This window comes from Athene noctua, chromosome 1, assembly GCF_965140245.1.
Source record: "Athene noctua chromosome 1, bAthNoc1.hap1.1, whole genome shotgun sequence".
Classification (NCBI taxonomy): Eukaryota; Metazoa; Chordata; class Aves; order Strigiformes; family Strigidae; genus Athene; species Athene noctua.
In genome coordinates this window covers 133,194,206-133,220,384 of record NC_134037.1, presented here as the reverse complement: position 1 = coordinate 133,220,384, position 26,179 = coordinate 133,194,206, and the positions used below count along the sequence as shown (strand labels likewise).

Below are 26,179 nucleotides of genomic sequence, written 5' to 3'. Positions count from 1 at the left end.
CCTGACTCCGACTTCACAACTCACTTCCGGTACGGGCTGTCGCCCCCAACTGACGCACTTCCGGTTTTGGCGGGGAGGGTGGGCCCGCTCCACACGTGTGGCGGCAGGTTGCGGCGGCCGGGCCGGAGTTTCCTCAGCGCCTTCCCCCGCGGCCCGGCTCTCCCCTCGGCGCCGCCGCCATGGGCCTGACCCGGCAGTACCTGCGGTACGGGCCGGCCGCGCTCTTCGGGCTGGTGGCCAGCGCCAGGGGCAACGCGGCCTTCGTGGCGCTGCGCGGCGAACGGGCCCGCTGCGTGGCCGTGCCGGCCTGCGAGCACGTCTTCGTGTGGGACACGCGGAAGGGAGAGAAGGCAAGAACGGGGCTGTCACTGGGGTTGCGGTGTCGGGATGTGAGGGGGGCCAATGAGGGGTGGTTGTGTCAGCAATAACGTGGCCAGCAGGGACAGGGAAGGGATCTTACCTCTGTACTTGGCACTGGTGAGGCCGCACCTAGATGACTGGGTTCAGTTTTGGGCGCCTCACCCCAAAAAGGCCATTGAGTGACTCGAGCGTGTCCGGAGAAGGGCAGTGGAGCTGGTGCAGGGTCTGGAGCACAGGTCTGATGGGGAGCGGCTGAGGGAACTGGGGAGGTTTAGTCTGGAGAAGAGGAGGCTGAGGGGAGACCTCATGGCCCTCTACAGCTCCCTGAAAGGAGGGTGCAGAGAGGGGGGATGAGTCTGTTTAATGAATTAACAAGCGTTAGGACAAGAGGGAATGGCCTCAAGTTGTGCCAGGGCACGGTCAGACTGGCTGTTAGGAAGTATTTCTTTGCAGAAGGGGTTGTTGGGCGTTGGAATGGGCTGCCCAGGGCAGGGGGGGAGTCCCCATCCCTGGAGGGGTTGAAGAGTCGGGTTGACCCAGCGCTGAGGGATCTGGTGGAGCTGAGAACGGTCAGTGTGATGTTAATGGTTGGACTGGATGATCTTCAAGGTCTCTTCTAACCTAGATGAGTCTGTGATTCTTTGCTGGGGTGTGCCCCTTTTGCAGCTCTGGGGGCACCCTGGCTGAATCTCCATGTTGAGCTTCTGAGATTTGCCTTTGGTACCTCACTTGAAGGATAATTGCTGCCCCAGAGACTGGAAAGCTGTTCCTTCTTGAGCTGGTGACTGGCAGCAGCACTGTGAAAGTTCTTGGGTGAGACAAGGATGTTGTGGATTTTGTGTTTTACATATGGAACAGGGCTTCCTAAATGAAAGTTGTATCCCACAGAGGGTTTTTGAGCTGGAACTTTAAAGGTTTTACCACATATTTTCTTGTGTCAGATTCTGAAATAGTTGTAAGTACTACTGTGTGCTACAGACTGCATTCAGGATTTGCTTTAGCAGCCACTGGAGTGGTGACTGCTGATGTGCTGTTTTGGAGATGAATTTATCATTCTCAAGTTCTTGTGCAGTCTATGGAAAAGCAGCTCTGCTCTATACCTGAGAAAGGCCAACAAAAGGGAATGAGTTAGGAAGAAGCTTTCAGACCTTACTCTTGACAGTGTTCCTTGCTCTCTGGCACTTGAAATGTAGCGACAGAAAATTGGGCTTCTGAGTTCCACATCTCATTCTGCACCAGTTTCTTGTTTGATTATGAGAAATTACTTTCCTTATAGCTGCTGTCTGCCTTGTAAAATGGGGCTAATGGCAGTGTATTTGGCGCAGGAAACTGAAAAGGAAACTTCTAAAGTGGAAGAAGTGCTCAGCTGGAAGTTCAGTAGAAGAGCAGTGTATGTTCTTTCTGCTGTGTTGAGCATCTGCCTCTGACATGTCCTTTATCAACACTATATGTGCTTTGTCTACTAAAAATTGCAGGTTCTTATCCTTAAAGGTCTCAAGCAGGAGGTCAGTTGCCTCTGTCCCTCTCCAGACGGGTTGCACTTGGCTGTTGGGTATGAAGATGGATCAATCCGTGTCTTCAGCCTCCTGAGCGGAGAAGCGAATATCACTTTCAATGGGCACAAGGCTGCAGTTACAGCCCTGCAGTATGACCACCTGGGGGGCCGGCTGGTATCTGGCTCAAAGGTGAGGGTTGCACATCTGGAGAACAACTTTTTCATAGAGGTGTTCTGTGAGAAGGCTGACCGGCACTAAAATTTTTGGTGTTTTAAGTGGATTATGTGGCCTCTGCCTATAGCCAGAGGATGGTGGTGAGAGGAGTTAGGGCTGCAAGACAGTGATGGGAGTTGGGGAGCCTTGGGCTGGAGAGCAGCAGGTGCTGCAGGACAGGAGTGGGGCACTATTAGAGCTGTCAAAGTAAAGAAGCTTTGAGGTCAGGAGTAGCAAAAGCGGCTCAAGCCAGGACAGAGGTGCATTGATTGGTCTGAGAGTGATCCTTTGGGGAAGGAATGTCACTTTCATTAATCAACCCTGACCTTCCAATTCAGAGTGGGAAAGCGTACCCTCAGGTAATTTTTTTCAGTCTCATAGCAGAGGTGGACATTTTGTAGAGACAAATGCAAATACAAAAAAATTCGATGTCACCGCCCTCTACAACTCCCTGAAAGGAGGTTGCAGCGAGGTGGGGGTGAGTCTCTTGAACCAAGGAACAAGCGACAGGACAAGAGAGAATGGCCTCAAGCTGTGCCAGGGAAGGTTTAGACTGTCTCAGGAAGCATTTCTTTGCAGAAGGGGTTGTTTGGCGTTGGAATGGGCTGCCCAGGGCAGGGGGGGAGTCCCCATCCCTGGAGGGGTTGAAGAGTCGGGTTGATCCAGCACTGAAGGATCTGGTGGAGTTGGGAATGGTCAGTGTGAGGTTAATGGTTGGACTGGATGATCTTCAAGGTCTTTTCCAACCTAGGTGATTCTGTAAATTTGGAGACACTCTGTCTGTTCCAGGATACAGATGTCATCGTGTGGGATGTCATCAATGAGAATGGTTTGTACCGGCTGAGAGGACACAAGGATGCTGTCACTCATGTGCTTTTCTTAAAGGAGAAGAACCTGTTGGTCACCAGGTGAGCCAGGCTAAGGGTAGTGCTCGATGCAGAAAGCAGCCATGGGTTTACTTGCAATTTAGACATCCTAAGGTGCTACAGCTATTTGTATTTTCCTTCTTGACTCATGATATCTCAGACCCACTGGCATCTTAGATTATGATTTTGTCACGTCTACATGCTTAAGTCTGGTGCCTGAATCCAGATGTGGTAAGCAGAAGTGTAATGGCTATCCTGAAAAATAGTGTTTGGAAAAGGGTTTAACTAGCTGCTAAATATAGCAACTTAGAATTATTTTAACAAGGATTAGTGATGATATGTTCTTTATGTACATAACCATTTTTGCTGTTTATCTTGAAGGATTATGCAGACTTAACTTCTGTATGTGTAATTCACACAGCAATGTGACAGAAAAGTTGCTTCCTAGTAAGCTGTAATTATAGGAATTAATTAAAAGGTGATAGCTTTTTTTGAGTTTTAGTTATTCAACATGAGCTGCTAAGCTGCTAGTTGACTCTATCGCTTTAATAATGGTTGACAGAAGATACTCTCACTCCAATATCAGTCAATTTATTAATGTCATTTAACAGCTTGATAGAAACGTGCATGCTATCAGTTCAGTGTAAAATTAGAACAAGTTTCTTGTGCTTTTTTTGTTGTTTCTAATGGAAAAAGTATTATTTTGTTGGTTTGGTAAATGATGCATGTTTCTTAATGCAATTTCAGGTCTTTGCAGGCCAGCTTTAGAAATGATTCTTAATTCTCTCAGTGCCTAAATTGCGATAAAGAACTCCTCTCTATTTTTTTTTAAATAACAGAGTAAAGATGTTATCTTGTTTTTCTGGTGATGCAAAGTTTTGTTTCTTTACTTTGGTTTGTTTTTTTTTGCCCAAGCAGCTAACTGCAGTCCTTTGTGTACAGATTTTTTGTGATGTTTTTATATGCCCAATTTACAAGTACCTTTTGGATCTTGTGTAACAATAAATATCACTTGTAATCTGAATTTTTATGTCCTGAGGGAGCTTAGTAATGGAGTAACTTTTATATTTTGATTTATTTGATACTTATTGAGGAAAACAGGCTCTAACAAAGTTACCAGGAATAATAAAAGAGTATTAATTGTTGTAGGGTACACTAAAAAAACAATCTGTATAAATGCTCAAATTACTTTTCTGACGTGCTCTTGTAGTATTGGGGTAGCATAATTTAGCCAGAAATGTGTTTTCAAGAAGATCTAATGGTGGGGGTGCTTTGAAGCACTGAAACATCTGTAATGCTCTGTTAGGAGGAGCAGCTCCAAATCATGGTTCAGAATGGAAGAATCTGCTTTTCTTGTAGTTGGGTCAATGCCCAGGCATGGCATGGGTTGAGAATGTGAAGGGGGGTTTTAGAGGCAGCTTTAGAAGTGATCAGCACATGGCGCTTACTGTTCTCACCTGAAGTAAAGAGTATTGTTCTCATCCTAAATAAGCAAGAAAGGAGACTGTGTGACACTGGGACTTGCAGCTGAATCCAGAGGAGGAAGCAGTTCTCAATGACTTGCTAAATAACCTTTTGCAGTACTTTTGTATTGCTGTACTTTAGCTTATATATTATAAACTTTTACTTTCACAAGCTATGCTATAGCTTGTGAAATTCAATGTCTGAGCAGCTGCTTTGTGGTATGTTGTGGCTTGTTTTAGATTTTTTTTTATTTCTACCACTTTGCTAAGCAATCTTTCCTCATGTCTTGAGTTTTTCTTTTTTTGTTCCAGTGGCAAAGACACATTGGTGAAATGGTGGGATCTGGATACCCAGCACTGCTTCAAAACTCTGGTTGGACACCGTACAGAGGTAAAGAGGATGTGTGGAGAGCTGTTGTGTGTTGTGGGAAGGGACTTTGGATTACATGTCATGGCTCACTTTGTACATTGCCTGCTCTCAGGAGTTGTAAATGGGCACTGTGACATGTTTTGCTTGTCATTAGCCTTTAGAGATGAGCAAATGGGGAACTTCCAAGCTTTCCACGAGCTGTCATCACCATACAGTGTGTGACAATTCCAACACAGATGTCCCCGGAGGAGGTCCTGGCTAGATCCAGTCTCTTATTGATTGCCATTTAAATAAATCAATTTTAAAAGTTCTACTGTTGTTCCAATAGTTAAAGTAGCCGTAAGCCAATTCCTCACGTTGTGCCTCTGGACAGGTTTGGGGGATGGCTTTGATATCCGAAGAGAAGCGTCTGATCACTGGGAGTGGTGACAGTGAGCTGAGGGTGTGGGATATCACGTACATCCAGGAGGTAAGATAACCCCTCTGTAACCCCTCTCAGTCTTGCCCAGCTGTTTGTCTTTGGGCTAAGATGGGACTGGAACATGTTAATTCTGATTGATGTTCTGGGAGACAAAGTGGTATCTTTGCTGTCTGAGGGGTCCAGAAGCTGCTCTTGACTTTGCTGTTTTCTGTGTCTTCAGCTTTCAAATGAAGCTGTGAGCACTTCCAGAACAAGATTTTCAGTGTCGGATCTTGTGTCTTCTGGCCAGATGATAAGCAGGGAAGGACACGGAGTGTTTGGTGCCTACAGGCATGGTTTAGGCCTCTTCTCTGTTGCAGTATATGCTAACCGCTTTTCCTCCAGCGAACGGAAGTGTCACAAACCAGAATACCGTAGCTCTTGTGGCCTAAGGTACTCCTTATATTGGGTTTTTTTTTCTGTCTGTGAACAGGTAAAAGACCCTGATGAGCCAGAATCCAAGAAAAGCAAAGGGTCTTCACCTGGACTGGAAGAAAACACTGAAGAAAATGAGAGCCTAGAGTTGGATGAGTGTCCTGAGGATGTAAGCTCAGCTTCCCCTGCTGTCTGTGGGATGGTGTGTCAAGCCCCATTTGTGTGATGCCAGCAGGAGTTTTAGTCACTCACACATTGCTTCTCTGTGTTGGGTTTATACCCCAAGTGTCATATTTAGCCTGGAGGGAAAATGTGATGATTCTTGTTTTGCTTTGTAACATCTTCCTCAGCAGCAGTATGTGTGCCAAAACACATACAGATGTTACTCTCCACCGAAAGCTTTTTCTTTGCTTTCTGTCTGGGGAGGACTAGCAAATGTTTAGAGTTTGACAGTGCTAACAGAGCTCTTCCATCAAACAACATGGTGATGAAATAGTTACTGGCTGGTTGACAGCTGCTGAGTTCAGTGCTGATGCTCAGTTTTGCAGCCCAGTAGCAGAAGCTGAGAGGTCAGAGTTGCACCATAATGAAATATGCTGTGAGATTCGATTGCAGAAAGCCATCCCCACCTGTGCTGCTGGTGGAGACATCACTGAATCTGTCTTTCTGGTGGAGCTTTGGGGAGTCCTGCTCAGATTTCAGACTGCTTGTAGTTATGGTAGATACCTTACCTTGTTAAATACTTTTCCAACTTCCTCTCCAGAGGATTTCTCTCCCTTCAACCACCTGTTCAAGAGTCTCTGTTCTCACCTTCTCTGCCTCTTCTGACAGAAGAACTGAGCTCTGCTGCCTTTGTAGTATAAAAATTCAGCTCTGTCTCTTAAATGGCTCTTTGCCAATAAAGTTATTCTTCCATTGAGACTGTCGATGATTGTTTTCAGCTAAAATACAACAAAACATAAGGAGATAAGCCTGCAGCTCACACAAATGCTTGTTTTGTCCCTAGATTATCCTTGCTAGCTGTTCTACCAGGACCCTGTACGTTCTTTTTCCCCTCTCCTCCTCTTGATTTCCCTTGCTAGTAGGTTTCTGAGTTTCCTTGAGGAGATTGCTTGACCATTCAGACCAAAATTCTTCCCCTTCTTTCCATATAGCGCATCGTAAAATGCAGCAAAGTTGGATCCATCATGCGAGAAGGGAGAGACCGAGTAGTTACTCTTGCCACAGACCGAACGGGCAAGATTTTGGCCTGCCACGTAAGTAACAGGAGCTCTGCGTAGAGGAGGCTGTTTGAGACCATGGGTAATTTCTGTAAGGGCCAGCCAGGGTGTTGCATGCCTTTGACCTTGCTATGTCTTCAGGGAACAGACGTTGTTCTGGAAGTGTTCTCTGTCCTTTCTGAAGAGGAAGTCCAAAAGAAATTGGAAAAGAAAATGAAGAAAGCAAAGAAAAAAGCCAAGTAAGCAATCTTTTGGATGTGTTTGGATGCTGTTTGTGTCAGAGAACTGTTAGAAAAGCCCTTTGGCAGCATAACACAGTGGTTGAACTCCAATCTACCGGTCATTCCGCCTGTGCTAGCTGTTGTATTTTGGGGTCACTGTTCTTGTGCATCCTAGGTGCTTGTCTGAGTAACACTGCCCCCAGAGACTAAGGTGTGGAGGTTTAAGCCCTGCCAGGACTGGAGACCTCCCTGACCCTTGGACCGAGTAGGGCACAAACCCTGGGGTTAAAATAAGGAGAAATTTAATACAACAGTGTAATAAACAATCTGAACAACAACAATAGCAATAATAACAACAATAAACGGTAATAGCAGTAAACAAGACAAAAGATATACAGAGAAATACTGCAATGGGTACAGACAGCCCGCTCCGCGTGCTTCCTGCGACAAAAGCCACAAAGGAAAACTTCCCCGGACCTGACATCAGCATGGTATGAATAACCTGGCTGGAGATCTCTTCCCCCTGCTTGGGAGAAACTTAACCCTACCTTATCTGAACCAGGACATAAGGAAATACCTTCCTTTCTGAATCTTCCCCCTGAAAAAAGAGCAAATGTGTACAAAGGAGTGGACATAAAATGGGTTTTTCAGAGCCTCTCGCTTCTACCTCACATTCATATTTACACTGTTTGGTGCATCAAATAAAGTCCTTGATAGGACATAGAGGAATGAGAGTTTTGTCTGAGAAGTCAGAGTGATTCTGATAGCTCATCTTCTGTTTTATAGCAGGCAGAGATACAGGTGAGATCTTTCTACATGTTTACTTCGTGTTAAGTGACTCTCTGGGTATCCTGGCACTTAACAGGTGCCTCACAACAGCCCTTAGGGAGAGGTCTGGCTCCAGGGTAGAAACTGAAGCACAGGGTGTGTAAATCTGGAGTTGTGTTTTGGCAATGACTGAGGACTTTTGGTGAGTGGTAGGAGATGAGCAGAAGCTGATCACCCTCTCAAACACAGCTTTCTTTTGTCTCTTCTGTATCCGTCTTTCTAATGTGCCTTGTTCAAATGCTTTGGCTCCAGAGGAGGCTGCCTTTTTTAGGGCAGTTTTTTAGTAGTCTGCATACCAGCATGAACTTCACTGTCTCACCCTGTTCTTAAATGTAATTAGCACTGCTGGATAAGAGGGCAGTTGTTTTTCTGCAGTTTAAGTGGTTTCCTTATGTTATTCTCTGTCTCTGCGTTACTGTTGGGTGTGCTGGGTTATTTGACTCTTATCTGATATTTCTAGACAGAACTCTGAAGAGGAGCCTGAAAGCAGTGTGGAGCTGAACTTGCAGGATGAGATTCAGCGGGTCACTAACATCAGAGCTTCTTCTAAAATCAAGTGAGTGGAAAGCCTGTGGCAGAGGCTGAGCCATAGTTACGCAGCTACCTGGGGAAAGCTTTGCACAGCTCAGTATGGGGAGAGGTGGAAGAAGTTTCCCCCTCCACATCTGCTCAGCTGGGAGCTGGGAAGAGGCCTACCATCATCTCCAGTCACTTCACACCTCTTCTACAAGTGGTCCCCTCCCCTTTTTGCCCACCTCTGTGGCTTAGTGTGCACTTGCCTGTGGCATGCACTCTGTATCCCTCTTTCTCGGTTGTTCTTGATATTGGATCCCTCCTCTGTTTTGTCTTTTTGCCCCTGTGTATAGCTCTGATTTTATCTAATCAAACAGGTCATTTGACATGATTCTCTCACCAAAAGGAGAGTTGAAGATTGTACTGCTGCTCCAGAACAACATAATTGAGTTGTACAACCTGAACCTGTTGGCTCAAGTCCCGCAGGCTGTCCGTGCGTCCAAGATAACCATCGGAGGCCACCGCACTGATGTCAGGACATTGGCTTTTAGCTCTGACAACATTGCCATTCTTTCAGCAGCTGCAGAGTCTGTAAAGATTTGGAACAGGTACGCAGTCCATTTGTGTCCGTCCCCTCTGCCCTGTGTGTGGCAGTCTCCCAGGCCTCAGGGATGCTGTGTTCAGACAGGCAGTGCTAAGATGGGATGATGGAGAAATATAAAATAGTGAAAAAATAGGAAACTATTTCACTTCTTTCCTTATTAGGGAAACAGAGAAGCTGTAGAGCTAAAAATGACTAATTAACTCCTAGAGTTTGGTGCTGTAAAGTAGCACTGAGGCTAAGTTTAGTGGCAGATATGGAAAGACAAACCTCTAAACAAAAGTCATACATACATAGCAGTCAGGTATAGGCTGAATTTTTTTTTTTCTTTCTTTTTAATAGGAGGTACTAACTTACCCTAAACTACTGCTCGTACTTTCGGGAACATGTGGGTTTCTTGACATCTCTGAAGGATCTAGTATTAGACTGAGTAGGCTGCTGTTTTGATCTAGAGTGGTGTCCCAGCATTTCCTCAGTGGTACTGGTTTCAAGCTCTGTTTCTTTTGAGTATGCTATCTTTACTCCTCCTTCCTCTTCTGAACGACAGGAATTGCCATTTGAGAACAGGAGCTCCTTCCTCATGATGTTTCATGAGCTCCTTCCTCATGTCCTTCCTCATGAAACAAACAAATTGACTCAACAGTAAAGTTTCTTTACTGTTAAACAGGTGTTCTTCATTAGCAGGGCTGGGGTCGCCCTGGGGGTTTTCTGCCATAAGGGCTCCCAAGAATTAGCAAGGGGCATCAGTTTATATACACACAAATCATATATATTCATTAGATCTCGTAGAAAGGGATGTCTTATGATAATGAGTTCCTGGAATTCTTTTACGTAGTCCGAGCATGTGTTGTAAAAATAAGGTGAGGGTCTTTGGTGGTCAGGGGAAGAAGTAAGTGTTTGCTAGCTGACCTTCTATCCAGAGTGTGTGCTGTGAAGTCCAGGTGCTTCCTTCCTAAATCAGCAGAATCATCCCTATAATAGGGTCTCTGTGTCTCTTTGTTCGAGCCCTGCCCGCTCTGCCCCCTTCTTAGTTTTCCCATTCTCTGAGTTGCTCAAGTGTCCACTTCAGGCCTTGAGTCTTCTATCAGTGATTTATGTAGGGAGCCTGACAAGCAAAGCTTTCATACATCACATCACAGTTTAGTCTTAATAATTGTCAGAAATTCATTTGTTTGAGCCCTTTCATTCCCTTTCACTCATAACAGCAATAAGTCATGATGGCGGGCTATGTCATGGTGTGTTTTTACAGAAAATGTTCTTAGCAGTAATGTTGGATAGCATTTGGGTCATGGGGTGATGTTGGTGTGTCTTCTGGCCCCAGCTGAAGAGACAGCTGTGGGCAGAGGCCACTCTGAAGCATGTCTCCCTTGGTGTGTGAGAAGAGCATTTTAGCCTCTGCCTTTGTCCACAGATCGACCTTGCAGTGCATCCGGACAATGGACTGTGAGTATGCGCTCTGCTCACTCTTTGTCCCAGGAGACCGGCAGGTCGTTGTTGGCACCAAGGTAATTAGAGTCCTCCTCTGCGCTCCAGACAGCCCAGGTCTGGAAACACCTTATGAAAATGTCATTAAGGTAGCCCTACAGAAAACATACTTCATCTCCTGATCCTGGAGCACTCTGTTTTAGGGGTTAAAAACCTTTCTGACAGCCAGGTTCTGCTCTGTTCCCAGACTCTTGGGCTTGAGCTGGACAGCTGGGGAGAGCTTTGGGAAGTCCCTGGTGGAGATCAGGATTTCGGCCGCCTGTGTGTAACAGGCATCTAATGAAGGTGGCTGTCTGGGAGATGGGTGGCAGGGGAGCTCTTCTGCTAGGACCCCACATGTGTCATGAAGGCAGAGGGGCTGATTTAACCTGTGTGACATCTCTTTTTCCCCAGACGGGGAAGCTGCAGCTGTATGACCTGGCTTCTGGGAGTCTGCTGGAGACAGTTAATGCTCACGATGGGGCAGTGTGGTCCATTGCTCTTTCACCAGACCAGGTAAGTCAGCTGCCCTTCTAAGCACCATCTGTTGCACGTCTTTTCACGTAGCTCCTTCCTATAGTGCTGTGTTTACACTGCTGGTGGGGGTGTGGGAGCCCCTCATCCTAAAGGATGCACCTGGTAGCATCTAAGAACTTTTAACTGTGGATCCATGCACAGCTTGATGAATTATCTCTCTAGTTGTGTGGCACATGGCAGTGAGTCTGATGTTTTTTCTTTGTGTTGCACTCTTGAGTGACCAAATCACCCTCTCTGTCTCTCTGATGGTCTTTGGGTTGAACTTGTGACCCTGCAGGATGTGTTTTCCAGGCTCTTAGTTGTTCTTGTGGTACTTTTTAAGTTAGTCTTTTTTGTTGGTGGCCCCAGGATTTGGGTGCACTGTGTGATAGGAGTTACACCAGTGACTTCTGAATCCATCCAAGGACCGAATTTGCTTTTTTGGTGATAGCTCTGCAGTGAGAATGTGTATTCAGATAATAATCCATGGTGTCCCTCAAAGCCCATTTTGGGGCACTGCTTCACAGAAGGCATATATGTGGGTCTTAGATTTTTGCTTCTTAAAAGTATAAATTAATGTTTTGGTTCTGTTTGGGCACTCTTTTTCAGATTGAATAACTCTGACATTATATAGATATATTTAATTGGTTATTTTTCTAGTAATCCATAAAATCTGTAAGCAGCATAGTGTCAAGTTATTAGGTATTATTTCTCATATTTATATTTAAAATTAAGCTTTGAAACCTCTTAGCTGGTCTTTAATCCATGGAGTATGTGCTCTGTTGAACTGTATTATCCTTGTTTTGCAATGAAAATTACAAGACCAAGAGGCATGCCACTGTTACTATTATCAACTACAGCTTTTATCTTAAGGAAAAGGGTAATCCCCATCAAATTAATTTTCCATAAGGTTTTTTTCTCCATATTCAGTTTACTTTCTTTGTTTGATGGAAACTGCAGTTACCTGTTCTTTCTATTGACCATGCTCACAGTACTTGGCCTGCCTGTTTGTCTGAGTTATGGTGTTATATTAGTTTCTTCTGGGATCTCCCCCAGTATTTCTGCAGTTGCTGAGAATGGGCATCAACAGTTTAGAGAGTACCTCATTCTCATCTGTAATGAAAACTTGGATTTGGGGGATCTGAACCATTGATTTATAAATGGCTGATACAGGTAGCTGCTTTTTGACAGCCTTGTGAGGTTTTGGAGCAGTTTTTCAGCACTGTCTTGTAATGTGATTATGGTATGTGGTTTTTTCCTGAGGACAACAGATGAGAAATGTTTACTGAACCCATGTTTACTGAGCGTTGCTGTTCAGTAGTTGTCATACTTCCCTCTAGAAATGGATCAGTACTACTGATTTTTTTTAATGATCCTATTATACATGCACACACTCTATTTGGCCTAACCCTGGCCGTAGAAATCTGTGTCTTTCACTCCTTGTATCAGTTTTTCTCCGTTACCACAGTTGAGGTTCCTATTGGTTTCTACAAGTTTCCACTTTCTTCTGTTTGTTGTGTATGTATTTCTTATTTTTCTTACATGGTCCTGTTGCACCAGAAGCTGGAGTGGTTTTTAGTGGGATCAAAATCATAACAAGTAATAACCTGCCTGAGATTCATTCACCCTACAGATTAAAACACATGTGGCAGATTCTACCCTTGTTCTTAATGTAAAAGGGGTAGTGTTGAACTGGGCATCCTTTTGAAGGCTGTGCTTGTGGGGTGGTGGTATGTGTCATTTAGTCACAGTGAGAGTGTCAACTTGCCCACAAAACACAAGCACACCATTACTTGCAGCTGAGAGGGCTGCTTTCAGTCCCAAAGTTTCAGTCCATGTCTTGATTTACATTTGGAGTCTTTGTCTGCCAGAGCTTTTGAAATTGTAGTTGTTGCTCAGCCAGTGGGTAATGCATGCTCCAGCTAGAGCAAGTGCTCCTGGTCCAGTTAATCATTAATACTGTAGGAATGTGGGACATTTCAAAAACCTCCTTGTTGTAGAATTTCTCTGGGTTATACCAAAACCGGTTTCATTTCTTCATTTTCCCCTGCAGCGTGGCTTTGTGACAGGAGGTGCTGATAAATGTGTCAAGTTCTGGGAGTTTGAGCTTGTGAAGGATGAGAGCAGTATTCAGAAAAGGTGAGAAAAGAAACCTTTCTAAACTACATTCCAGTGCACTTATCCATTGTCACTGATGGGTGCTTTGGCCTTTGTGGTACACTGTAAGAAGTGTCCATGACATACATGCATGTGGAACACAGAATCACAGAATCATCAAGGCTGGAAAAGACCTTGAAGATCATCCAGTCCAACCATTAACACTGACCGTTCTCAACTCCACCAGATCCCTCAGCGCTGGGTCAACCCGACTCTTCAACCCCTCCAGGGATGGGACTCCCCCCTGCCCTGGGCAGCCCATTCCAACGCCCAACAACCCCTTCTGCAAAAAAATACTTCCTAAGAGCCACTCTGACCCTGCCCTGGCACAGCTTGAGGCCGTTTCCTCTTGGCCTAACGCTTGTTCCTTGGCTCAAGAGACTCATCCCCCCTCTCTGCACCCTCCTTTCAGGGAGCTGTAGAGGGCCATGAGGTCTCCCCTCAGCCTCCTCTTCTCCAGACTAAACCCCCCCAGTTCCCTCAGCCACTCCCCATCAGACCTGTGCTCCAGACCCTGCACCAGCTCCGTTGCCCTTCTCTGGACACGCTCGAGTCATTCAATGGCCTTTTTGGGGTGAGAGGCCCAAAACTGAACCCAGTCATCAAGGTGCGGCCTCACCAGTGCCGGGTACAGGGGTAAGATCCCTTCCCTGTCCCTGCTGGCCACTCTATTACTGATACAAGCCAGGATACCATTGGCCACCTTCTCCAACATGTGGAGAAGAGTGAGCTCATTGGTGTTTTGTGAAGGTCTGAGTTTAGCTGGGGAAGGGCATTTGCCACGTTCTGACCCCTTGCTTGTGTGTGAGTTTAGCTTCTAATCACAGGATCGGCCTCCAGATCATTATTAAGCAGTAAATTTATCAGTGATGTGTATCAGCCTGCAGTGCTGTGTTTATTTCAAGTCCTGTCTTGCTCAGGTTGTAACGAGGAATGAGATGCTGCATGTTAGAATGAACTTGCTTTCCCAAGGCGCAATGTTGGAGTTGTATTCATACCTCTTCCCAACTTGTTTGTTTGGGATAACAGTTGGTGTTTACCTCTTGCTGCCAGGCTTTCTGTGAAGCACGTGCGTGTTTTGCAGCTGGATGAAGATGTTCTCTGTGTGCGGTACAGCCCCAACCAGAAGCTGCTGTCTGTCTCCTTACTGGATTGCACTGTGAAGATTTTCTACGTTGACACACTCAAGGTACGTGACCAAATGGGCTGTGCAAGGAGTGATGTAATTGTAGCCTGGCAGAGCAGGAATCCATAGGAAAAAGTGTCTGGTTTTTTGGGACGTTAGTAAGAATCAAATAGAGACCATGCCTCCCGTTTCATGTCCCTGTTCGTTAGTGAACCTGACAGCACCATGGCTGACTCGCACTGGATAAAAAATCCATTTTTCATCTGGAAAGTGTTGTGAACTTGCAGGTGGAAAGGTTTGCTGTAAACCCTGCGGGTGTGGTGGTGCTCCAGAGATGTGAGGCACTGTAATGCTGTGGGTGGGTGTGTCCCATGTGGTGTTAAACAGGGCAAAGCAGAGGCAAAGTCTGGGGGAGGAGAATCTTCCTTGTGAGCAGTGCTTTTATGAGTTGTATATTAGCACAATGTTAGGGAATTGTCACAAGATGGACCAGTACTGACAGGCAAAGAGAAACAGAGAGGAACTCCATAGGCAGTGGTGATGAGCACCAGAGTTAGCTCAGCTTGCGTGCGTGCCTCACCCTGCTCTCAGCTCTGCCATCGTGGCCCTGCTGCTAGCAGTGTTCCAGGCAAGAATGAAAGTGGGGCAGTGCTAGAAAGACAGAGCTCCTGAGGCAGAGCAGAACTAGCCTGGAGCTAGGGATTTTCATGTGTGCATGTGGGATTTTCATCCAGCCTGTCATAACTGAGATGCCTTTCTTCTCCTTCAGTTTTTCCTTTCTCTGTATGGACACAAGCTGCCAGTGCTGTGTATGGACATCTCCTGTGTAAGTATCCTTAGGGCTGTGTGTTAGGCGGGACTGTGGGGATAGGAGTGGCTGTGAGAACCTCTGCTGGCAGCAAGTCCTCTAGGATTTCCTTTCTTATCACCTCCTTGCTCCCAACTTGGCAGTTTCTTGATGGACACACCAAGATCTTCCTTATCCCTCACAGTGAGCAGTTGCACAGTAGCGGTCGTGACAGAGCTGAGCAGGGTGTTCTGTGAGCAAGTGGAAATCAGAATGCTGTGGGGGTTCATCTTAAGATGTACAGCCTGGTCTGCTAAAGTTACTGACTGAGAGGAGCCTGAATTCTTGGTTAGTGAGAGCAGAGAGCAGGTGCTGAGGTGGAGCAGCCTCTTCATGCCTGTACACAGAATCATAGAATCAAGATTGGAAAAGACCTTGAAGATCATCCAGTCCAATCATTAACCTCAGACTGACAGTTCTCTACCAGATCCCTCAGCGCTGGGTCAACCCAGCTCTTCAACCCCTCCAGGGATGGGGACTCCCCCCCTGCCCTGGGCAGCCCATTCCAAAGCCCAACAACCCCTTCTGCAAAGAAATACTTCCTAAGAGCCAGTCTGACCCTGCCCTGGCACAGCTTGAGGCCATTCCCTCTTGTCTTGTCACTTGTTACTTGGTTCAAGAGACTTATCCCCCCTCTCTGCACCCTCCTTTCAGGGAGTTGTAGAGGGCCATGAGGTCTCCCCTCAGCATCCTCCAGACTAACCTCCCCCAGTTCCCTCAGCTGGCTCCTCATAAGACCTGTTCGTTCTGGGTTGCCCTTGGAATGGGAAGCCAGAAATGTCAAGATATAGCTAAGGTCTTAAATGCCAAATTCACAAAAAAGCCAGGGTGCTGTCAATTGGCTGTGCTGGTACCACAGGCACAGGCTGCCTTGGTGAGAGGAGGTGGAGGGATCAGGAGGGTGTTGGTTTGGGAGCCAGGGATCTGCCTGCTCAGCACTGCTTAGTCACTGGTCCAGCAGCAGTTTTTCGTGGTGCTGCCAGCCAGCTACCCACACCCTCCTCTCTCTTTGTTGCTCTGTAGGATGGGACTCTAATTGCGACTGGCTCTGCTGACAGGCATGTGAAGATTTGGGGCTTGGATTTTGGGGACTGTCACCGCTCTCTCTTCGCCCATGATGACAGGTCAGGCAATTCCTCCAGCACCTCTGGGCTGTGGGCTATCTTATCTCCAGGGGGTTGTGCTCCAGCAGCGTTCCCCAGGTGGGGTGAATTTGAGCCTTTTTCCCTTCCAGCGTGATGTATCTGCAGTTTGTGGCAAAATCCCATCTCTTCTTCACGGCTGGAAAGGACGGCAAGATTAAGCAGTGGGATGCGGATAAATTTGAGCACATCCAGACACTGGAGGTAGGAAGTTTTGGAGACTGTTGTGATGTAGCGTTATCCCCGTGTGAGCAGCGCTTCCCTCGGGGGCTGGGAGCTGGGGGGTGGTGGTGTCTTACCTCTTCTGTCTCCCACGCAGGGGCATCACCAGGAGGTGTGGTGTTTGGCACTCAGTCCCAATGGAGACTACGTGGTGTCGGCATCCCACGACAAGTCCCTGCGCCTCTGGGAAAGGACCAGGGAGCCCCTTGTTTTGGAAGAGGAGAGGGAGATGGTGAGAGTTGTGTGCTTCTGCCAAAGGCAACTTCCAGATTCCTCCTTTTGCAGGGTGGAAGAGCCTGGCCCTGTGCTTGGCAGACTTACTCGTTACTAATTGAGGTGCCCAGCGTTCACCGGCATCTTTTGTGTGACGGAGCTGTTGCCCTGAGCTGTCTGGAGGCAGCACTGCAGATGTTGTGGGTGCTTGCCTGCCTGCACTGTGTTGTAGGTGACTGGCTACCTTGCTCTCTGCTTTGCTTCTCTCTTGCTTCCCAGACTTTCCTCTGTAGCCATGGTTTTCTACAGGTCTACTGACTACAGTCTTTGATCTTCCCTTATTCTCTTGTGTTCCTTTCAACTCAAGTGTGCTTTGGAGGCAGTTCAGTAGGTGCTGTTGTGGAGTGATGGAGTGCACTGCTCCTGTTAAATGCAGTTTACCTTGGTTTCCCCTTTTCCAGCTGTGAGAGGTCTGTTCCACCTCAGTAACAGGCCCCAGAGCTGAGGGATGCTGGAAGAAGCCCCTTCTACTCCGTTCAAGTGTGTATTGTGAGGAATTTAAGAGTCTCTTGAATCAAGTAACAAGTGATAGGACAAGAGGGAATGGCCTCAAGCTGCGTCAGGGCAGGGTTAGACTGGCTCTTAGGAAGTATTTCTTTGCAGAAGGGGTTGTTGGGCGTTGGAATGGGCTGCCCAGGGCAGGGGGGGAGTCCCCATCCCTGGAGGGGTTGAAGAGTTGGGTTGACCCACCACTGAGGGATCTGGTGGAGTTGAGAACAGTCAGTGTGATGTTAATGGTTGGACTGGAGGATCTTCAAGGTCTTTTCCAACATAGGTGATTCTGTGAGTCGGAGACTCGAAGGACTGAAGGAAACTCTGGGGGTCTGTAGTCCCACCTCTTGCTCACTGCAGGATAACCTTAAATCTGTGTCAGACTGCTCAGAGATGGATTTTCCAGGCTGTTTGAGTACCTGTTCCAGAGCTGAACCACCCTTGGGGTTGGAGGATGCATTTGTTTCACGCTTCTGATTGGAAATTCCCTTGGAACAATTTATAACTTGTCTTTTCACTGTATCCCTCAGAGGGGTCTGGCTCGCTCTGCCCTTCTTAAAGCAGTTCTCAGACCACAGTGGGGAAGTATCTAGAACCATGTAGAAGCAGGAGTGGATGTGTAATCTGCGATAAATTTGTTTTTCTGTGCCAGCCTGTTTGCAGAGAGCTGAGGTGACCCAGAGGCAGCATCTTGATGCCCAGTGGTTACTGGTGTGTTAGGAATGATGGTGGTAAAAGGAGAGACAGACACAGCTCATTTTCCAGATTCCAGAAAAGTGTGTTTTGGGTCCAGTTTGAGTAACAAGGTGGGCATGAATACACTGATAGTGAATTATGATGGGACCCTATTCATGTGAGAGGTGCCAGAGAGGAGGCTCTTTCATCTGGCAGGCCAGCACAACCCTGGGACTTTTCTAGTCTTGCTTTTTCCATGCTGTGTGCCTGGTGGAAGGTTTGGTGCTGAATTGCTGTTGTCTGTCTCAGCTTGGTGGACTGTTCCTGCATCCAGAGCAGAGACCTTGATTTCTTTCTGTCTAGGAGATTCCAGAGTTCTGCATGGGGCTGGGGTCAGGGACAAAGTAGGCATTTTGCACTGACATGGCTGATCTCTGCTGATTTGTCCTGATTTTGCAGTGGGCTGTGCAAAGCTGCAGGCTCCCTGGCTCAACAGGTCTGGGAGGAACTTGTCCCCATGTTTGCTGCCTGCTTCCCTGTGTTAATATGCTGTGTTTTCATCCGCTGTAGCAAAGAGAAGCTGAATATGAAGAGAGCGTGGCGAAGGAAGAGCAGCCTGTGGTGAGTTACACCATCTGGGCGTGTGTCAGTCTGACTGTACAAAGTCTGGAATATCTGTTTCTGTAAGAAGCATAGAAAAGGTGTGAAGAGGACTGGTAATTTTCTTGCTTTGAGGAGGTGCAGGGAGGAAGGTGCTGCTGAAGCTGCAGTTGTCTCTGGCACTTCCTACAGACAAGTTCAGGAGGGTGTGTGGAGCCGACTGAACTGCTACATAATAGCTGTGGGTGCTGAAGCTTTGCTGGGCTGTTGCCCTTCTGATCTCCCCAGTTCAGGTCCACGCCAGCTCTGTTCCAAGGCTGGGCTGCCTTCTGACTCCTCCTTCTGGGTCCGTGGAGTGCAGGGCAGGTGGGGAAGCCTCATCTCTCTTGCTCAGAAGCTTGTGCTGTTTTGACACTCATTGGATCCCTTGGCCTCTGTTGGCAGAAGAGCTGTGTTTACCTGCCTCCCAGAGCTCAGTGTTAGCACAGTACAGTGCCTCTTCCTGACGAAGAGCTTGGAAATCCCCAGTTTAGGGAATGGGGCTGATGTTTTTCATAGTATGGCCTGTGGGGGGGAGGCAGGGGCTGCTCAGGTGCGGAAGGAGGGAGCTGCAAACTCTGTGTCTTGTAGGTGGCTGGAGAGACGCAAGGAGAGACAGGGCTGGCGGGAAAGAAGACTATTGAAACCATCAAAGCGGTAAGATCGCGTGGGACTGCCAGTGTTGCTTTGTGCCTTATCAGCCTCTTGGGGAGTGGGGCTGCCACAGGGTCGAAGCATCAGTTTTAATAAGAGTAACCTGTGCCATCATGTAAGGGCAGGTTGCCTCTGCCTGCAAGAGCAGCCTGTCCTGCTCCACGGCCAACGGGGAGACTGGAGAGTCACGCACTGGGGATTGTCACGCACTGGGGATTATCTCCCCCTGAGATCTCTGCAGGGAAGAGGTGTGAGCGTCCTGTAGCTGCAGCTTTCCCTGCCTGTCTCACATGGGACAGATGGGGCTGCTCTTGCCCTTTGGGGTTTGCAGCCCAGAGGAGCATGAGGCTGCTGGGATGTTCTCTAGGCATCAGGCCTCTCCCCAAAGGGCTGCTGGGTCCTGTCAGCATCTGTGGAGGGTGGAAATGTATTGTGGTTCCCGAAGTGGGAGGTGTACCAGGAAGGGGTGGGGTGGGTAATTTCACAGCCATGGATTTCAACAGTCTGGTGCTCTTGTAAATACAGAGGAAATCCTTAATCTGAATTGTGCACTGGCTTGTGCTGCAAAGGGGTGGAGTTCAATGTCAAGACAACAACTGAAGCTGCAGCAGAGAGCACCCAGGCAGTGGCGGAGGGGGGAATGTGGATGGTGTTTAGCGTCTTCAGGACGTGATTGCTGGGCTTAGGGCAGTGGTGCAGTCTGGAGAAAGGTTATCTTTCTGTGTCAGCCCCTCTGCTTCCACCTCCGTTTGTACCGTTGGACTCGAGCTTTGCTCTGGCTCGGGTGGTGTCACTGATGTGCTGTTCTTGTACTGCACAGGCTGAGCGGATCATGGAAGCTATAGAGCTGTACAGAGAAGAGATGGCAAAACTAAAGGAACACGAGGCCATATGCAAAGCTGCAGGAAAAGAGGTAAAAGACTGAGGAATGTACCAATGCCAAGCTGTATTGGGTGTATCCTTCCAGCTCAGGTGGAAGGGCTCAGCATGCAGATAAAACTGGGACAGCTGGAAATAGCAGAGATTTGCTGAAATCTTTTGGAGAACAAACTGGCGCTGTGCTCTGTGTCATGGATGGTGGTGTGTTCTTTCCAACAACCTTTTTAAAGTCACAGTAGGATGTAAGTTTTGTCCCTGAGAGAACCTGCTGCTGCAGATTTATCCCAAAGCCTATTCTTTGCCTTATCTCAACACTTCCTGCTTAATAAGGGGCTGTGATATAAGGAGGAAAAGTGACAATTAAGAAGTGGAAGAAAATTCATACATGGCTGAGTTAGCCATGTATGCCTGAAAATTAGGTTGTCTAGTGGCTGCAAATGAGGCCTTCAGCGACATTCTGGGAAGGGTAGAAATGTGGGGATTGCAGGAAGACACTTGATAAAAGCTCTCTTCTACAGAAGGTTGAAGTTTTCTCTGTGAATGTGCATTTGTACGCATGCACCTGCCTCATTCTAACCCATTTTGTGTCTGCAGGTTCCCTTTCCTGTCAATCCCATCCTTCGTGCCTATGGAAATATTACAGTAAGTGGCATGCCCAGGCCCTAGGCTGTGGGCCATTCCCAGCTGGAGTGGGGCCAGTTGATTTGCTGGACTGGCTTGCTGTGAGGAAGGAGGACCACTTGGTTCAACTTGAAATGAAAACTCAGCTTGTGCTGAGGGAACACAGTCTCGGTTTTGTTTTTTTTTTTATATCTTGCATGTATATTACAAAAGTTTAACCCCATCAGGGTTAAACATAAACCTGACGGTAGATATGGCCTTATCCTGTACATTATCATGAGCCAGTGGTGATTTACAGTACTCACCAAGATATGGGAAAGGTAGTTCAAACCTTTCCTGTGCTGTAGGGCACATGTTCCTGCTGCTGGGAGGCTGCAGCTGCCATGTGATAGCTTATTTTGGAGGAGCTGTGCCATCTTAAGACAAAATAACCTGAGCATCCCTCACTACAAAAAGGCCATTGAATGACTCGAGCGTGTCCAGAGAAGGGCAACGGAGCTGGTGCAGGGTCTGGAGCACAGGTCTGATGGGGAGCGGCTGAGGGAACTGGGGGGGTTTAGTCTGGAGAAGAGGAGGCTGAGGGGAGACCTCATGGCCCTCTACAGCTCCCTGAAAGGAGGGTGCAGAGAGGGGGGATGAGTCTCTTTAATGAAATAACAAGTAATAGGACAAGAGGCACTGGCCTCAAGCTGCGCCTGAGCAGGGTCAGACTGGCTGTTAGGAAGTATTTCTTTGCAGAAGGGGTTGTTGGGTGTTGGAATGGGCTGCCCAGGGCAGGGGGGGAGTCCCCATCCCTGGAGGGGTTGAAGAGTCGGGTTGACCCAGTGCTGAGGGATCTGGTGGAGTTGGGAACGGTCAGTGTGAGGTTGATGGTTGGACTGGAGGATCTTCAAGGTCTTTTCCAACCTAGATGATTCTGTGATCCCCTGGAATGTACAATTGGGAGCCTCTGTCACTGTGCATGTGACATCATCATTCAGCCCTTAGCCAGAGCTGTTCTCTCCCTTTGGCTGTCAACATGGGCATTTTTAATAGCAAGTTAAATAGATTGAATGGGGATGAATGAAATCCCTTGGCTTAGTAGCTAGCAATTTCTTTGGAGGCAGGTGATGTTTGATTGAATCCCACTGTATAGAAAAGGGAATCTGAACTTGTTTCCAAAGTCTTGGAAGAATGTGCTAGTCCAAGTGCTAGGCTGCTGGGTAAAAACACAGCCGTAAGGTATGACATGCCCTGTTATGTGGTGAATTGACCACGATGAGCATTCAGCATGTCAGATCATGAACAGAAGTACTTCATGCACTGACAGTCGCTTATCCTCTTCCTTGAGAGAGACTCTGCTTGTGGAACACTTGTCCCAGTGTATCTGCTGTGTTGCCTTGACTCAGAAGCAGGAACTGGAAGCACATGAAGGCTTCCTGACCCTCAATCCCTGCCTGTGCAGGGCAGCTCTGAGCAAGGCAGGGCCGTGTTGTAGCTGCCCAGGTTTATTTCGGTGTCATTGGTACAGCAGTTACTGACTCTGCCTCTATTCCTTAAGAATTTACAAGGAGAAAATTGTGTATGGTAGTTAAATGTCCAGGTATTGGAGGCTAGAGCTCATGCCTTTACCCACTCATGTCATGCTAGTACACAATAGTTTTCACTGAACTTGTGAGAATTTCTGACTGCAAAAAATACACTTTGCTCTGTTACAGCCTTCTGTGTATGTGCTAGAAGTTTTCAAGAAGGTCAAGTCAAGGTGAGTCCTAAGAGCCTTATTTTTGAAGAGATTTGTGACTGACTACTGGATTTCTGGCCCAGGACTGGATTTGGTGCTGGGTGTAGGCAGTGCCAGCGAGTCTGGAGTTACTGTTGCTGGCAGCTTCTTTTGGAGCGTGCGTGGGATTGGGGTATGGAAATCTTTCCTTCCATGGGTAGTGTTGGCTGAATCTTGTGTACGTGGGTTGGCTGCTTGGGGGTGCATGTGTTTGAGAAGAGCAGCTTGGGGATGCTGAGGATGGAAGACAGCATGGCTGTTCCCTGTGCCAGATGTCTGCTGGCCTGGGCTGTGTGGATGAGCTGGGCAGTCCCAGACCAGCAGTGTGGAAGGCTTAGCACAGCTTTTGTACCAGAACCTACCTACATGGAAGTGTTTCCTGCTCATCTGTAGCAGCACAGTGGCTGAGAGTAATGCTTCTGTCCTTCTGCCTTCTCCCCAGCGAGCTAGAAGAGTCTCTCCTGGTGCTGCCCTTCTCCTATGTCCCTGACCTGCTCAGACTCTTCAATGAATACATTCACCAGGGTTCAGAAGTTGAACTCCTGTGCCGAGCTCTCCTCTTCCTGCTCAAGTGAGTCCTTAATCTGCCCAGACAGATCTGCTAGTCTTCAGTCTTGCTATTCCTGTCCAGAACCTGGACCTGAGGAAGCCGTTAGAGGGCTCTGGTCAGCAGTGGGCCCACTGGTTCCTCTGGGCCACTCGTGCTGGTGCATGTCATGAACTCCTTTGTGTCAGTTACGTGAACTCCTTGCTGCTGTGCTGTGAGTCAGTGCTGTGAGACAGCGCAGAGCTGAGCAATACACCCTCTTTCCTGGAGCCACTGAAATGACGCTGCTTGTTGTGAACATATTGTAAGAGTGTGGGGAACATTTGGGCTTTCTCCTGTGTCCCTGAGTCTGAAGCTGCTGGGGAGCATCCTTGGGAATAAAGATGTGATCTCTGCAGGAGGTGAGGAATCACTGCAGCCCGCAGCAAATGGTGTGGGAGCGGACCAATGGGATGCAGTGGACTGATGTGCCCAAATGGGGTTGCTGGTCCTTGTCCCCCAAGTCTCACTGGCAGGAAAGATCCTGCATCAAGGCTAAAATGGCACTGCTGACTGGCACAGAGGCCTTGTAGAGCCCATGCCCGCAGAGAGACCTTCCCTTTGAACCACCGTATGTTAAAGAGAAGCTTCAGAAAATAGCTTTTCCAGATAAATTTGTCCATGCCCATGATATATGGCTGGTCTGGGGAGGCCTAATGTAAGAAGAATCCATGCCCAGAACATAGAGAGGCTCAGGAGAGGGACTTTCTGATGTTTAGTTCTTCTGCAATACATCACTGCCTGCTTTGTTCCCAGAATACATTTTGGGCAGATCACAAGCAACCACATGCTGGTGACGGTAATAGAAAATTTGAAGAAAACCACCATCTCCAGAGTCAGCGAGGCCCGGGTGAGTGCTGCACCCTCCCCTTTCCCAGGTTCTGGACTAACAGGAATAATATCTGGGAGTGTGCGTTTTCTGTAGCATCCAGTGGGAAAGTTGGTTGGGGTTCTGAGCCCATTTCACCTCCCTCCTGTGCAAATAGGCTGCCTTTGCTTTATGTTCCCCCTGATGTGAGACTACCAAGTGATGAGCTTGTGTTCGCTCCCTCATTTACTCTTGGTTTTCTGTGATGTATATATTTGGGCTTTGGCTCACTAGTTTCTAAATATGTAGGAGGTAAATAAACTATTTCTCTTGGGCTTTTCTGTGGGCTACTTGTCTCTCAAATAATGCAGACTGTGCATCTTCCCAGAGGTGACTTCAGGTGCCTGCCAGCAACTTGTCTTTCAGAAAATACAGTGGGAATAAAAATAGTCCCATCTCTAAATGCTGTAGAAGCTTCTGTATGTGTAGCTATGCTTGATGGCCGCTAGATTATCTTCAAGGTCTTTTCCAACCTAGGTGATTCTGTGATTATAGCTGCTCTGAAGAGAGAAATGGGGAACAGAGTGCAGGACTGTTCTGCTCAGATGAAGTGTACATTTAAATAACATTGCTTTCAATCTGTGGGTTGTCTTGGTTTTGTCCTTTCTTAGTAGAGGGTGGCCAGGGCAGGACCCTCACAAGCTTGAGATGTGCCCAACAGTATGGTGCTGGTCTGTCTCCACAGGACGTGCTGGGATTCAACATGGCAGGGCTCCAGTTCCTGAAGAGGGAGATCGAGGCCAAGGATGAAGTGACATTTTTTGCTGACGCTACTGACCGTTTTGAGGAGAAGAAGAAGAAGAGGAAGAAGAAAGAGAAGATGGTTCTTGCAGTGCTCTAGCATTTGTTGCCCAAGACCCAGAGCACCTGGATGGAGGGTCCTGTAACCTCAGTGCTGGCTGTGGAAGTGTTCTTGGGGCTGAACATCTGTGATGATGTCCGGTGAGCAGGACACAGTCTGTTCCCTCCTGTGCGGTATAACCCAGCATATAACCCTGACTCAGCATGGTTGTGTCTGAGATAAACTCTGTAGTCAGCTGCATACATATGTATTTGAACTATTCCTGAGGTGGCCGTCAAAGATACTTGCTTTTCCTCCAGAGGAATGCCCGTTAGAAATGGAGTTGATTTCTCCTGTGGAAGAAATGGGCTCATTCTGGCAGTGTTGACTCAAGGGAATGAATCCAGCATGTGGACTGCTGGTGAGACTGCCCGTGCCAGGGAAGGCAGCTGACGAAGATTCGAGGCTGTTCTGATACCTGCTGGTGGTTTGTGGCAGCGCTTGGAGCCTCTGGGCAGAGCTACACGATTTCTGCCAGACATGGCCACACTCTATTAAAGGCATATTTATATGTGCTTTATGAGACAGTTTTGTTCATGGAGTTTTGTCCTGGTATTTCGCTAGTAAAGCCTCAACTCCTTTGCCCTGTGTGTCAGTTCTCGAAGAGATTTTATTTTTTATTTCCAGAGAATAAAACCTGTGGGAGGAAACAGAAGGGCTGCCATCCATGATTGTGCTGCTCCGTAGAGTTGGCAGACTGATCACGAGAAGTGTGGGTTGTTTGCGTTGTAGCTGCTCCAGCTTTTAGAGTTGCACTGAATTGTTGCGATGTTGTACTTGTCCTGTATCAGATAAAATGATTTATTTTCACAGTGGGGGCAGTGGGGCAGGATAAAGGGAGCAAGTCTCTGCTGCTGTCACCAAGTTTTTAGTTTGTAGTATGTGTTGTCTTTTTTACTAGTAATCACAGGTTTGATGGATGTGGTGGGGGCTGCTTTTGCTGACTGTTGGACTTATAGGTCTGACTTGGGTACTCCAAAGCTGGGCTTCTTTCTAACTTAAGCTTCATATGGAGTTTTAATTGCAACCCAGTTGTCACTGAGGACTGTCTTTGACTTAGGTTCTCTATTACTAGCAATTATGCACAAGGCAAATGGTTCAGCTGGTCACTCTTTGGCAGTACCTCAGGTGCAGTAACCACTTCTCTTAGAGTAAGTGTTGTTAGTAAATAACTTTGTCAGGGGTCTGTTGGTTCACTTGCTTCTTCAGAGTCTGGGTAATTCACAGCAGCACTTGGTGCTCCAGTTCCAGGAGGTGGGTCTCAGATTATGGAAATTGCAGTCTTCATACAGCTCTGCCAGTTGTTTCTAGTTGCCTCTATAACTTTGTATTTGTCCAGATACGGATGAAACTTGTGATCAAACAGCTCCACTCAAACAGTCTCCATCCTGAATTACTCTGTTCTATTTCATCTTACTCTGTTCTTTTCCTT

At 47.4% G+C, this 26,179-nt stretch overlaps 1 protein-coding gene across 1 annotated transcript; it reads left to right on the top strand.

Annotated features, from left to right (window-relative positions):
• The first annotated feature begins 75 nt into the window (after window positions 1-75).
• Window positions 76-25,337, top strand: WDR3 (WD repeat domain 3). Its single transcript, XM_074896813.1, has 26 exons — window positions 76-350; window positions 1,836-2,045; window positions 2,859-2,977; window positions 4,711-4,789; window positions 5,142-5,237; window positions 5,662-5,772; window positions 6,758-6,859; window positions 6,965-7,062; window positions 8,333-8,428; window positions 8,763-8,993; window positions 10,398-10,491; window positions 10,865-10,966; window positions 13,020-13,105; window positions 14,177-14,312; window positions 15,019-15,075; window positions 16,120-16,220; window positions 16,331-16,442; window positions 16,558-16,692; window positions 18,471-18,521; window positions 19,131-19,196; window positions 20,014-20,106; window positions 20,667-20,714; window positions 22,391-22,434; window positions 22,895-23,023; window positions 23,795-23,888; window positions 24,592-25,337. Exons 1-26 carry the CDS (start codon window positions 180-182, stop codon window positions 24,745-24,747), a joined length of 2,817 nt encoding a protein of 938 aa, XP_074752914.1. The 5' UTR covers window positions 76-179; the 3' UTR covers window positions 24,748-25,337.
• Window positions 25,338-26,179: the final 842 nt, after the last annotated feature.

Bases quoted from the DNA above. Each gene is read 5' to 3' on its own strand.
- WDR3 (XM_074896813.1), top strand. From the start codon at position 180: ATGGGCCTGACCCGGCAGTACCTGCGGTACGGGCCGGCCGCGCTCTTC. The intron at 10,492-10,864 runs GTAATTAGAGTC...CTTTTTCCCCAG, and splicing joins AGGTCGTTGTTGGCACCAAG to ACGGGGAAGCTGCAGCTGTA. The intron at 20,715-22,390 runs GTAAGTGGCATG...GCTCTGTTACAG, and splicing joins GTGCCTATGGAAATATTACA to CCTTCTGTGTATGTGCTAGA.